This window comes from Leiobunum rupestre, chromosome 5 (genome assembly GCF_980474605.1).
Source record: "Leiobunum rupestre chromosome 5, qqLeiRupe1.1.hap1, whole genome shotgun sequence".
NCBI classification, from domain to species: domain Eukaryota; kingdom Metazoa; phylum Arthropoda; class Arachnida; order Opiliones; family Sclerosomatidae; genus Leiobunum; species Leiobunum rupestre.
Genome location: NC_143388.1, coordinates 47,872,918 through 47,888,324, shown reverse-complemented (window position 1 = coordinate 47,888,324; position 15,407 = coordinate 47,872,918). Strand labels below are relative to the sequence as shown.

The window sequence follows — 15,407 nt, the reverse complement described above, 5'->3', positions numbered from 1 at the left end:
CGTTGAATGTTGTGGATATTTAAGGTTACTTTAGGTTAGGTTCACGTTAATGTTACTATTTTTTTATATTAACAATATTTAAAAAAAAACCAATTCCTTATGTTCGGAAAAACGGACAAACGATTATTCGAACAAATGAAATTCGCCTGTAAAGTTAAGATAAATTGAACGGCTAAATCACCAACAAAAGTTGTGATAAATGTTTCGGGCAAATGAAATACGTTTTCGGACATACGATCCTGTTTTCCGGCATTCGGACAAATGATCATTCGTACATTTGTACCACCGTTGGGACGAATGAAATTCGAACAAATGTACCCCAATCGAAAATAGATGTATGCAAAGCATTATCCATTTAAGTTCATACGTTTCGAGAAGTTAAGCTGTACATATTTTTACAAATGGTGTAAGAAATTGTAACGCAAGATGCTTTTTTCTTTACGAAAAGGAATATGCAATCGGTTTGGGTTTGTATTAGATTATATTAGAATAAGACCACGTGAAAGAACAAACCTTCGAATAGTTTTAAGTGATGACAAATTGCAGTAGAAATTTAATGCGGAAGCGCGATAATTTTACCTTTGAGTAAATTTTATCCGAAAGTCAAAAATCCCATTAGGGTTGAAGCATATGTAACATAATTACTCATAAGTATGCCACTGTACTTTTATGTCATTCAAAAATCTTCACTAACGGTTTGTTTCACCACGAACCAGTAAAAAGGTGGACTACGTTAGATTTTATCCTTTTTATGCATCCTAGTAATTTTGGAAGTCACACTATTGGCTACTTACATATTTATTTCAGCCAATGGAAAACCTCTAAATTGAGAAAGAATTTTTTGCGTCGGAATTTTAGTCAGCCCAATGTAGCTTTATTGAAATTTATAAACTCGCTCGGTTTGTGCGGATGAAGTTAAATAATGAGTAGTTTAGAAAAATAAAAGGTTGGGGAAAATGACCAAATACGGTTCAGTGATCGCTTTCCAAAAATGGAACAAGTCGTCGAAGTGGGATATTCCACCAGCGTTATTAAAACCCATACCAAGCCTAGAAGAGTTAGGCCTAGGCTCAAAAGAATCTGCAAAGACTCCAACCTTGTAGATACCCCAGAAAAGCTCAACCTGAATTTCAACTATTTTTTCCAATAAACCCGCTTCTTTTATTTTACAATGCAAATTTATTTTAGAAAGTTCATTAATTTGCAAATTCATTGCATTAACAACACCGGACCCTATATTGTATCTCATTTTAACTCCTAAGCCTTGATTGTTCAAACAGGTTTGTTTACTAAAATAATGACCGTCGATTTATCAGACGTAGAGCTAATTGTGCGATGGCATAATCGGCATTTGAGATTCGATGACGTCAAATAATACGTAGAGTACGGATGACGCAATATCTGTGAAACAAACCGTTAGTGAAGAAATAGAGCTAGTGGCATACTTATGAGTAATTGTGTTACATATGGTTGAAGTTATACACTTAAAATTTAAATTTAAAATAACGAAAATAATCTTCAAAGAGCGAAATAGTTCAATTTTTATATTAATGTTTTGGGAAAACCGCAAAAGGTATTTAACTCTGTTTCAATCAAAATTCCAGGTATGACCGATTTTGGCACTATCGCTCTAAAGGTACACAGCAAATAAACCTGAACATTAGTTAGATTGAGAAATGCCCAATTTTTAAACCCTATGTTTCTTTTCTATTGAAACCTGTTTTTCTACCACGCTGCCTTTGAGGGGGCAATTCTCGGTTGTACTCACAATGAACATTAAGAATGGCCTCCTCCAGTATTTGGCTTCCAATGATAAGCAGGTTTTCGGCTCGACAAGACAGCGTCTCTCCGTTGTCCTCACTGGTGGGCACGTAGTGGAGGGAGCTGACGGTGGTGTTTCCGTCCACTGAGATCCGGTCCTTGACCTTCTTGAGCTTGGTCTTGCCCTTCCACCATGAAATGGTCGCCGGAGGACGAGACCCCGAAGACCGACACGTCAACTCGATGGGCTTCATGGCCGATAACGGGTACCCAGAGTAATCCAGTTTCAATTCCAGAGGACGAACTACAACGTACAAAAGGGAAGATCGGAAAAGTCAAACTGTCCTCTCATACGAAAGTATTTTATTTTGTCTCGCTATAGGAACCGACACCCTCAGCCTAAGAGCTCCTTCAATTTTTAAAAATTATGATAAATGTACAAAATTTATTAATCCCACTGTTTATTTTCACTTTTGTAGCCTATCTGTTTGCTTCACGCTCATCTCACTTATTCATTTCTTTTCATCATTGAGTTTTGAAGTGACGTGTTGGCGCGTGACAATAATACTTTATGTATAAGTGTTTACTAGCTGCAAAATTAATTCTAATAGCCTTCAAATGATAACACAACATAAATTATTAACTATAGAAGTTTATGTTTTGACGTTTAAAAATCAAGCCTCGTGCTCTTTCACTTTTTTCTTTGCGCGTGTCAAATTCTTAAAGACCAAATTAGTTGATATGGTTGAATAATTTGGTGGCATAAATATTAGGTTGTTCATAACGTCTTAAAATTGAAGGCGGCTTGTTTCATACATTGTAAGAATTATGTGATCAACTCCACTAGCTGGCGTTCCCGGAAACAAGGACAGGCTATAAAGCGAATTACAAATTATCTTCAAACGAGCCATTGACTCTTATAGGTAAAGAGTGTACCGGTGAAAATGGCTAATATTATTGATATTCTACTTAACTTTCGGTTATATTTAAAACGATAGTGCACATTGTATTTTAATCCAATACCGATTTAATTAAATCGCTTACTTCCTACTAGTTTAGTTAAATACATAAATAAATCGGTAAATTGATTTTATTTAAAATAAAAGCTGTTTTAATTAAATTGGTAAAGTGATGATAGTTTAATTACATACTGATTTAATGACATCTAACTTCTTCTACGGGATTTGGCTTGCAACAGATGTTGTTAAGCTTGATCAAAGGAGCAAAATTGTCCAATGACATTTTAAAGAAGCTCCCATAGTTTTTCCAGTATCAGCGGTCAAAGTGGACAAAATGTAGTATAGTCTATAGGGAAATATCACTCCGTAGCTTTGAGCATGGCCGCCATTGTGGGGGGAAATTTTTAATCAATAGGAAAAAACACGGGTGACGTAGTGGCACGTCATACTGTAAACTCTCTATTAAAAGAAGGCAAGTGCCATCGGTTAGCGTTCTAGGTTCGTGCGTCGCTAGTCCGGGCTCACAATTAATAGAGTTTTTTCCCGAGATTCGTGGTGCTTCCCAAAACAGAACGTTGGATTTGGTTTCGTTCTGATCGCGCGATGAACGAACCCGGTATATAAATAGTTAAATAGTGAGTTTTAACTGTCGTTTGACCGTGACTTTAGACGACTGTGTTATTAAATTCGATAAATATGTGTTTGATTTCTCAGTGACGGTACTTTTGTGTTTGCGTCTTTCGCGTCTATAAACATAACCGCGGATAATTAAAAATGGAAAAAATTGGCGTCTTTTTTGCTCTGTATTACCCGATTTCAGAAAGAAATGAAATGCTCATTTCATAAGTATGTAATATTATACAAATTATTTTATGCATCTCTCGAAATACGGCTGTTCTATACTTCTGCCCCGAGATAGAGCAGGACACATTAAATCAAACGGTTATTTCGGTCTATACTAAACAAAAACCAAAAAGAGAAATTGTTGGTGTAGTAGATCTCGGGAAGACTTTAATTAAATGTTAAACATCATTTAGATCTTCCCGAAACATAAGTGTTTTTCATTATCAGCGAACTTCAAGACACTATGTTTGACGTTGAGTTGGATATGGGCCATCATCGCAATAGTTTAATTAGAAAACTAATTATTTTATATGCCAAAGTTCGCCGGATCGAAATTTCCAGAGACAAAAATGTGGAAATGAAATGGAAAGCAATTAGACAAGCTTTCTAAGCTTATTTTATTCGATTTTATTTCAAGGCCAGTAAGTTTATAACGATTAAAAATCTGTAATTTACGGTAATGTAGGTTCTTGCGAACGTAATGATTTCCAAAGTTCCTTAAACAACTTAAATCTACAATGTCAAAAACCAAAAGCGAAAACCTATCGAAGAACAAAAACAAACCAGACGACGTTATGACACGTGATCATATTTAGTTTCAATTTGTTTTATTAGATGGCGCGATTCCATTTTAATCGCGGCCTTCTAGCTGGTATATCTCCCCAATCCATCATGGTTCTAGTCTCATTTTTATTTCTGTGGTAGAATGTTTAATTCAACGAAACGGTTAATCATATATATTCTGATTTCAGTAGTATTAATTTTATTTTGTTTTATTTTATTATTGCTCATAAAATATTGAATACTAAATAATTCCATCTCTGAAAATTCATCGAATAATAAGTGGCGAGAAAAGAAATAATGAATAATGAAGTAGAGGTGTAAAAATCTTGGCAAGAAAACTCTATTGATAGTGAGCCCAGACTAGCGACGTGCGAATTTAGAACGATAATCTATGGATTTAATAGACTATACTAAGTTTTGTCCACTTTTGACCGCTGATACTGGTCCAACTGTAGGAGCCAGAAAAAAGTGTAAATGGACAATTTTGCTCCTTTGATCAAGCTTAAAAACATGTTTCATTTAGAAAAAATCTGTCGAAAGCCAAATCCCATAAAAGAAGTTCGATGTCCTTTATGAATGATCTTAATTAAATCGCTGATATGATATTTGACTTATGATTTTAAATATATCGATATTATGATATTTGACTTATGATTTAAATTAATTCGATATTATGATATTTGACTTATGTTTTAAATTAATTCGATGATATTATATTTGACTAATGATTTTATTATTTTGGTGTTATGATATTTGACTTACGATTTAATTTTTATCGATGATATAATTTGTAACTAATGAAATAAAATACATCGATAATAAGATTTTATATTATATAGATGATATGATCTTATATTTTATAGATGATATTATTGTATATTTTATTGATGATATGATTTTTTCATTATAGATGATATGATTTTTTCATTATAGATGATATGATTTTTTCATTATAGATGATATGATTTTATATTTTATAGATGATATTATTGTATATTTTATTGATGATATGATTTTTTCATTATAGATGATATGATTTTATATTTTATAGATGATATGATTTTATATTTTATAGATGATATTATTGTATATTTTATTGATGATATGATTTTTTCATTATAGATGATATGATTTTATATTTGATAGATAATTAGATTTTATATTTTATAGGTGATATGATTTTATAATTATATCGATGATTTGATATTTAATTAATGATTTAAATAATATCGATTATATGATATTTTACTAATGAATAAAATTATATCGATGGTAGTTTATTGATGTACTAGTTTAATTGAGTGATGAGCTTATTTAAGAAATTTTGAATTTTCAGTCTTCAAATTTATGGAAAAAATAAAAAGTGACAACGATAGTTAAAAGTGCACAAAAAGATGTTTTTATTTAAAAAATATTAAGCCCGACTAGTTTCGGCCGAGTTATTCCGCCGTCATCAGGGGTATGACCCGTTTACAATGAATTCACTTATTTATAACTTCGTAAAATAGTTTTTTTCCAGTAATCTAGTTTGTCAATACCAGGTCCTTAGTCACGATTGAGCCAATTTTTATCTTCCATTGCTTTTTTATGTAGAAAGCTTCCGAAATATCAAGTTCGTTACGGTTATTACAATGTTTTTAAATATAATAGAATCAAAATTGATTACATGGTTTATAATAATAATCAGATAGGCAACATGACTTGCAAGGCAGATTTTAACAGTCTCTAATGTTTTACATCGGCGTAGTGTTCTTTCATACGTTTTTTGATGCCACGTTCAGTTGGCCTATGTATTCTTGATAACATTCTAATTGTATGGCGTACATGCCCAATTTATCTTCAGCTTTAATTGGATCTTTTAATGACTTTAAATGATTGGCTACTTTTTTCATAGGTTTAAAGGGGAACGGTCAAGCTTTAACCAGTTAGATAGCCCTAAAGCCCATTAAAATCTAAAATTTATGGAGAAAACCGCGTAAAAATATTAAGCGGTTAATTTTTAATAAAATAAGGAAATTTCGAGAAATTGAAAAGTGCTCGTCCGCTGCGACACCTGGTGAGAAATCGGTGACACAGAAAAACAACTTTAAAGAGCGCGCTGCTGAAGACGCGAAAGATTTGTTTTGCACGCGCGACGCGTTCCAATTATACGTGACCTAAGCCTAAATTGCGCGATTTTAAAAGTTAGGATAGTTCGCAAATCGCTCACTAAGGTGCTGCTGGCGCGGGCGATACACACGAAAATTCAAACCCAAATACTAGGCGTCATTTGGTGTTTCAACGTTTTAGGCCAAAAACTATTTTTTCAAGACAAAATAAGGTACGTGTAAGCATATTGAACGTCTTGTTGATCTTTTGATGTGCAAATAAGGCGATATTTGATAAAGCTTGAACGTTCCCCTTTAAAAGCGGTTATGCGGAATAGTACATACCGAAAAAGGTTTTCTGTAAACAGTAGTTTCAATATGATTGTTGACTTTTTTAACAAGTTCGTCGAGATAAGTTAAAACATTATTTTTCATGAGTTAAAATGTGAGTTTAATATTATTATGTAAATTGTCCAGATAGTCATGGAACCATTTTAAGGCTTCAATGCTGTATTTCCAGACTAAGAAAATGTCATCGACGTAGCGAATTCACATTAGGGGTTTTTGGTTGGACTCTCTTATTGCATTAGTTTCAAGATTATCAAGAAAGCTATCAGCCAGTAAAGGGCTTAAGGGGGAACCCATTAGTAAGCCCTCAGTTTGTTCGCAAAATTCACCGTTAAACATAAAAAAGGGGGCGTCGTTGTCTCCATGCATTTTTATTCAGTATTTTTGCACAACTAGCTACTAGATTTTAATTAAGAACAGCTTCTTTTTTTCCAAATTACCTGTAGCCCATATAAGAAATGTTCAACTATCTTTTTATCTATTAAGTTCAGTAGTACGCTACAAAGAATATGTCAACTAAATTCTAAAATAATATGTAACCAAATACTGATAGTAACTTTTATGTGAAAAATGCTGAATTAATTATGTAAATGAGTAGAGGTCGGGGATGGTTAACTTTTATTCAATAGATAAAGCTCTCAAAATTATTCGTAAAACTTTTTGATCAAGTAATTTATATTTCTGTTTTATCCGATTAATTTTTTGATAAATATGTAAAATTAAACGAAAAACGACGTTTTTTTCGATAAAAAACTAAATTTTTTCGAATAATACATGTTTTTTAATCATTTTCCGAAATATTAACCGGTAAATTTCTTTGTTTACATTTTCCCCCGAAAAAAATCAATTTAATCATGGATAATGATTAACCGTCCCCGACCTCTATAAAATGAGCACGTTGATTTTTTTTTGTGAACTTGACCGTACGTTGTTGGTGTAAGGGCAGATGTGCAACGCAATTTACGGATCGGTTTTGAAGTTCAACAAATGTTTATTAAAGTTAAATACCGACCACTGAAGGATGTGCTTTAATTAAATAATTGGGCAGAAGAACAACACCATCTACTGATCGGTTGATGAAGTTCCACAAATGTTTATTAAATTTGAATACTGAACACTCTTGTGAGCGCAATTATTTTATAATTGGGCAGATTAAAGACGCCATCTTGCGATCGGTTAATGAAGTTTATTCAAGATTAAAGCAGTGCTTTCCAATACTCTCCGGTAACATTCATTTCGAGTATAGAGTTACTGATATTACAAGCAGACAGGACGTTACAAATTCCAATTTATAAGAAAAATTACGCTTTTGGGAGTTGCTTGTGGCGTTATGTTACTTGGACAGTCTAGTCTATCTCGTATCTCTTCATAAACGTCGGCCCACTCGAGTTGATGTTGCGCCCCGGGTTGTCACGTCGAAAAACCTGAGAACGTAAACTTTAAAGAGTTGCTATTCTTTATTTTCTTACAAAGTGCCTTCGTAAAACCGAAAAAGGTTACAGAGAAGGTAAAAGAAAAATAAACTCGACTAACTCACTAGAAAAATGGCCTCCTATTCCGCGATAGCCTCTTTGCCAAACTGAAGGGTGAAAGAAAGACACGACACTTGAAATATTTGAAGAAAGGGCTCAGGACCCTCGGTGGCAGACTGAGAGCAAAAAGCGAAGATTCTGCAGAGCACAAAAAGGTTAAAGGGTATTCTAGATACCGCTTATAAATAACAGGTACTTGATGCGTTGCACCAAACGTTCTCTAGATGGCGCTACGCTAGAACGGAGCTCTTCTTTTTGGTCTAATCAGCTGTTTGCAAGACCAGGAGTAAACAACAAGGGCATCTAGCCTGGAGTTCGATTTCAGCTTCGAGGATTATAGATTTTCAAGCTCTTCGCTTCATAACCTAATCTTCAGCGCACTTTGGTTTGGTTTTTAGTTTTCAAGGGAATCTGGCCAAGGTATAATATGAAGATAATTGGGACATAGTGGCCTATATGAAAGATTGAAAGGGACTCGTGAGAAGGGAATCGAATTTTACGGACCCAAATTGGCTGGTGTTATCCACTTTTGCTTGATTTCCCGTTAATGATCTTTGACTTCCACTTCTTTCAACTTTTCGATGAGGTAATAAATCAATTGCATAGCCAGTTAAGCCACCAGTGAAAGTTAAAAAACTCAGTTCTTCTTGGTGCTACAGTATTTCCGTCTGCATTGAGTTTACAAGTTCTCTCCGCACGGTTTAAAGGGGCTTTCGTCGAGTTTTTTGGTTTCCCCATTTCTTAAAAACTTCTTGAGGTTAATGGTTAGTGAAGGTGTTGGGAGCTGTTGGCTCGCGTGGCATTAAGGTCTGGCCTTCATCCTCTTACGCAGGTAAACACGGCCCCCTGAATTAATGGCTTCCAAAGTCGCTCAAGGACTTGGACCTAAGGCGCTGCCTTGGGTATTAGCCTAGCTGATTATATTAGATGTTTCTATTAAATAAAATTAATAAAAAGTAAAAAAAAATAGAATTTGCTGCTCTTTCGTATTATCTTCACACGCACCCTAGAAAAACTTGTACTTCTCCCAACTGTAGCGCGCGCTCACAAGAGGCTGTGACGTAATTCTATTTTGTTATTTTATTTTATTTTATTTTATTTTATACAAAAATCTATTATTATTACTATTATTATAATTTTTTTATGAAGTTCTGGTAACCCAAATCGCCTCTTAAATTTTTCTTTTAGCAATGTTCGTTAAATCAACCACAGTAAAGGCCATATAATGTCTTATTTGAAAGCAGAAATATACTTTTATATTGCCCGCTAAGCCGTTGGCTTTAATAGTACTAGGAAATTGCGCTGTACATTCACTGTTCGCTTGGATCAGGACCATATATATTTACTGGTTTCTGGCCTGGTAACGTATTTGAACCCACGAAAACTGAAAATGTCTAGCAAAGGCTTTCCTATCTGTGGTATCCGCAAGGAAAGAAAAAAAAGAGTGGAGGTTTTTAAGCTTAATACTCCAACGAATACTTCAATTTTAAAATTTCAAAGAACGGGTTTTTGGTCGAGAAAAGCATTAAATTCGGGGAAAATGGGCATTGAGAGAAAATAAGCAGGCAACGGCGGCACATTTGACAGCGTTCCAAAAGGGACATTGATGCAAAAAGAAAGACTGAAACTCTGTGACCCAAATACGCTATCGCTATTGCTTCAAAAGCCCGCGTTTAAGGTCCTTCTTATCTTCAGTCTTTGGGATTTTGCAAACCTAAAACCGGGCACTTCCTCAATCTTATTTTCCTTTTTTATAGCAGAGCCGTATCTGAGCTGGTCGGCAATAGCTCTCACTAGGGACCGCCCATAGCCACGTCAATTTACACAGGCAAACTTTTATATTATAACAAAATATAAATTCCAAAGATAGAGTCGTACCGCACTTTGCGTATGTTGCTGAAGTATTTAACGTTGACTGTCCGCCCATTGAATACAGTATAAAGTTAGACGATCGATGGTGGATCAAAAGATGCTAGCTCTATTTTTGTCCTATTCAACGTGTCAAGAAGTTCCATGCGCGTCTTGATATTTTAGCGTGCTTGAGCGATTTCGCGCAAGTTCCCTTAAGCTTGCTCGTGCGCGAACTGTGTTTTTGAAACTATACGCATGCGCGTGTGCTAAAATTTCGCTTGCGATCATATGGGTGCCGCCGGCTTTAAAATCATTTAAGTGCGCGAACCTTTTACGCTGAAATATTAAGGAACGGGTAGAATCAGGAAACTATATAGGTATACACTTGGAATGTCTAAGGAAGATTTTTACGGCCGTGATGAAGTCCGTAGAAACGGGCGTGTCTTAAAGCAGGAAAACTCACGAGAAAAACTCTCGCGCCTCGCTACCCTCATTCGACGAAAACTCGTCATTAAGCCTAGTCATGGTTATTATAGTATTAGCTTACCTGATTATCTCTTTTATAACCATACAAATACCTGAAATTAGGTCTCACTACACTTCTTTCGCGAAGAACATTATAATTACTTCAAAATAATAAGTACGATAACCAATTGAGATTTTTAAATCCATTGTTTTATGAGCCTTTTTTGGGTGGGAAGATCGCCTATTTGTTACCATAACGACGCATTCTTTTCTGGTCAAACCTCGAGCCAATGAATTTAAAATGTCGCGTTACGTCTTACACTTGACGTAGTTAAACCCCGCCTTTTTTCGACGTGCTTTCGTATCACCGTCCCAATGGAACCTTAGACATTCCAAGTGTATACCTCTATAGTTTTCTGGTAGAAATTTTTAACAATTGGAACAAAGTATAAATAATTTTTGCTTGTTCTTGTTTATGTTGCTATGACCGCTGATTATTTTAATTTTAAGGTAGAAGCTCAGTTTTTGCCGACTTTTAAAAAAAAATTGGACAAGCGCGCCAATCACTTGAGTTAGTTCGAGCTTAGTGGTTAAGATGATTCGTTAGATAATAGAACATTAGACTCCTAAGTTACTGATAGGGTAAACCAATAAGTATTCTTTGAAGTCTGCTGTTTTCCCTAATTTCAAATTCATGGTTTCTCTTCGAGAGGGTAACATATGACGTTTTATTTTTATAAAATTTAGTCGAGGAGAAAAGGATAAATCTCTTTTTTTAAATAATTTTAGAAAAAAGGCCACCTAAGACGTAGTGGTAACTTGTTTGAATTTTAGGCTAGCGGAGTGGGATCTTTAAATGTTCTTTCGCCAGCGGCACTATGTGTGGGTTTTTGTTCTTATTTGGATTTTCATTTTGGACGATTGAGAGGACTAAGCTCGAAACAGAGGACTACAAAAATTCCGAACTTTTTATAGCACTAGAGTTTTTTACCTTGTAAAATGTGGGTCTTTCGGTTTGAAAAGAACACGTTACAAGGCTTTCAGTCTTTACAATGGTTATATAAAATATACGTTTTTTCACAGGAATAAGTTTGGGCCGCCCTTTGCAGATAATATACGCGGACAATCTCATGAAAAAATGATTCCCTCCGGAAATTTACAGAATCTAATCGTCCAGCTAACATCTGTTGGTGTCATAATTAATTAAGAACTTGAAAGTTAAAAAAATTATAAAAACTGAAAATTACGGTTAGATAAATTTGGACAAGAACACTTCACTATCGACCTAAGTAATATAGAAAGCTTGACAAATAAACATTTCGCGAATGCATTTTCTCGTGTTTAATAATTTGTTTTTATTCTACCTAGAGTTGCATCTTTAAATAATTGAACAAAAGCCAAAAATAATAGGTGTTTCTTAAAAATACGGGAGGTCACGTGCAAATGTTTTTAATATGTCACTAGCTATTGTTATTAAAAATAAAGAGCGAGCGCTGGAGTCGATAATGATTTTAGAATTTGTAGTCCACGTGCGAAAAGCGCGTGCAAGTAAAGTACTAAAAACCTTTAGCTCGTGACGCGGAGAGAAACGTTTAATACTTTTCTTTTTCTTATGGTTTTATTTGATGAAAACTCCTATGGGAAAGAGTTATCTGGAAGATAATTTATAGCACGACACACGAGAGTACTTAATTGAGTGGGTTATCCCTCTTGCAGAATTACCCTTAAATAAAACGTTGCAAAACGACTTTACTTAACAATTAATGTCATAAAGCCATGTCCAATATTATAAGAAAGATTTCCGTTGCATAGATATTAAACATTGATTCACCATTGCTCATAAACACTAACAAGATCGCAACAAAATACTGAAAATGCTGGAAACAATTTAACATCTTAAACATTTTCGATGAGCCAAACAGTTACGTTTAGTTACCCAAACCCCTACAGTGATATTCTTTTAAAACCAAAATTAAAGAAAATCATAATAGAATTTTATATATTTCGGATTTTAAATTAAAGAATAATCCTATAGTCGGCGTTATATGCGATAAAAAGTAGTATTTATAACAGTCTTATACTAATAATAAGTTATGTTTTAACTATAAAATTGATTTTACTTTTCAAAAATAGATTGAAATGTGTTTGTTTATAATTAAAATAATAATAGTGATCATCTTAGCTTATACCCAAGGCCGGGTTGTAATGCGTAGGAGGGTGGTGGCAAGCCGTTCGTGCCACTCGAGCAAACAGCTCTATACATTTACTACTACCCTTAACCCTGATTTATCGGTGATTTTCAGTGATTTACCACATTTTCTCCATGAATTCAGTGATTTTCTTAAGCCATTTCCAGTGATTATCTACGATTTGTACACCTGTTTAGTAAAGTGACTACCCCTCTTCGCCTTAACCTTAGCTAGTTTTTAGAGAAAAGGGGAAACCCAAGATCACGGAGGACTGATTATTTTGAGACGATGGACATCATGGTTGAATTCAGCCCGACACTGGTGTGCACTTCAGTCGGCTGTTTCAGGGAACCAATGATCATTTAATATTTTCGATTATTGGGAGGATTAAAAGCAAGGCTTATTATTGTTTCAACCTAGTCATTTTCCCTTTGTAGAAATAAATATATTATAACTGAAACTAAACCTAAAACGCAAATGAAAATTAGTTATAAGTCTCGTATGCTTTAATTTGAAAGTATTACAATCCCCAATATATGTGGGCAATTTGTTGAAAGGCTTTAAACATTAAGATATTATTATTTGGCTTTCCTTTTTGGCATTTTCATCTGAATAATTCATTGAAGTTCCATGGTACGATGTGATAAAATTAATATTTTAAAATATACATATGGTATTGGTATATCAACTCACTATGTTTATATCGTTGTGTATTAATAAAAGTGGGTTGTACATTAAGTCTTTTCTCAACAAAAGAGCTAAACTGATAACGGAAAATATCGGATTTATTACCCTTTATTACGGAAATAAATCCGCTCTTTTTTCTAACGGTATATATTATTCAATACAAGTTTTCATTTTAAATCCTGTAAAGGATTTTGATATCAATATAAAACAAAATAACACCGTTTTAATATTTTTGAGAAAGGCAGCGCTTTTTAGATTATATCGGCATCGAGAAAAAGGTCCCTCATTTATTATTCATAGGATCGCTGCTAAGGAATATTTAAAATGCATTTTAAGAAAATTCTCAATGTCCTTCGAGGACAAAGACGTGTTCAGACTAAACAATTATCCACCATGTTTGTCCAAATAATTGAGAGTTAACCACAAAAATTGGCTGATCTTTAATGGGTGTACCATTGTTTGTTATAAAGAACCATTTCGATTTCAACCAATGATATTAAGATACTTTGTGACGTCGAAACTCAGTCTGGAAAATTTTGTCCGCTTCTTATCGAAGAATTGTTTAGTCGTCTAGTATCTTAGCAGGGGGGGGGGGGAACTGAAAGACCACAAAATATGTGCCCTCGCGTTGAAATGTGTTAACTATGGTGAGCCACCTATCTTCAAAAAATATTAAATACATTTATTGTTGGGTATGCACAGGAATAGCAAAAGGTTACCAACTAGTTGGAACATCGGACATCAACTGCTAGTTAGTAAAACTAAACTCAACAACTTGTTGACACATTGGACATCAACCAGTAGTTAATACATGGGACTACATAAAATAGTAGAGATACGTACAGCAACATCTCGTTGGAACATCGGACATCAATTGCTAGCTAGTAAATTGAATCTCAACAACTTTTTGATACATTGGACATCAATTAGTGTTTAATACATTGAACTACATCAAATAGTAGAAATATGGACATCAACATATCATTGGAAGATCAAACATCAACTACTAGTTGGTAAATCGAAACTCACAACACGTTGGTGTGGATAACAATTCTGTAGTCCGAACGTCCCTTAAAAGATGCGACGGTGGTATATTTATGGGTGGGCTCAATTCTTCGCCTTAACAAAGTCTCGGACCATCCATTATTCATGAATGTTAAGTCGCATGAAATCGTTCTCTCCAGCGGGAACAAAAATAAGGGTCGTAGCATTTTAAATTAACCGCGTGGAATTCTTAACGTTATTAGCGCGTTCATTTTGTGTTGTCATAGAGTCGCGGGTGAGATAACGGCGCTTCCATTCTCCGGAGGCGATCGATTGCATTGACTAATGCCAACAGAGTGGCCCGAACCGTATTTGTTGAATAAATAGGATGACCTATTTCCCCTCTCTCACTGTCTCTCTCGCCCGGCTCTGATGAGGCCAAAAAGGAAATTGGAAACGAATTAATAGCGAAAAGTCAGCTGCGTCGGAACAATGCGATTAGGTGAAAGTTCACTTACGAGATACCTTATTACCGAACAATCACCGCACACTACCTGAGAGGAAGAGTCAAGCAAGTCAAGTTACCTGAATTTTGAAAGAAAGTCTGAAACACTTTTAAATAAGGCTGATAGTGATTCGTTAGACAGCTTAAGCCAGCGCAAACAAACGGGTAGAGAGATCTTGAAGGAGAGTAGACGTAGCTTTGTTACATGTATGTGCAATCTGCTCTTCGACCAGTTTCCTCTCCTCGTTTTCTTGGGCTAATTTAACATAGATATTTCTCAATTTCTTATAATTTTGATTATTAATATTATGATGCTAAATTTAAAACCAAAAATTTGGTTTTTAAATAATTTCTTATATACTTGCTTAAATTCTTGCTCCCAGGTAAGACTCCAAGCAAAACTAAGCTTATCGATTTAGGCTTACTATTAAGTTAAATCTTTTACTTTCATAATTATCAACCATCTAAGGAGGGACAAAAAAAGCCTAAAGGTGGTTCTTGTTAACTTAACATTTCGTATATATTATTCTCCACCAATACCCCCTATTCGGTTTCCGTTGCAATGCAACGCGTTCCGAAATTTTTTATGTTTAGGGTTAGAGGTTATACTTGGATGAATAACAATGCAACGT

The 15,407-nt window shown here is 34.6% G+C and overlaps 1 protein-coding gene across 1 annotated transcript in view; it reads right to left on the bottom strand.

Annotated features, from left to right (window-relative positions):
- The window catches only part of LOC149945184 (kin of IRRE-like protein 3), a gene marked incomplete at its 5' end in the record, with an annotated part of 68,210 nt that overhangs the window by 14,975 nt on the left and 37,828 nt on the right, over positions 1–15,407 (bottom strand). Inside the window, one exon of the mRNA XM_090176418.1 lies at positions 1,769–2,065. Within this exon, the coding sequence (XP_090032544.1) occupies positions 1,769–2,065 (297 nt within the window). The remainder of the gene's footprint in view (positions 1–1,768; positions 2,066–15,407) is intronic.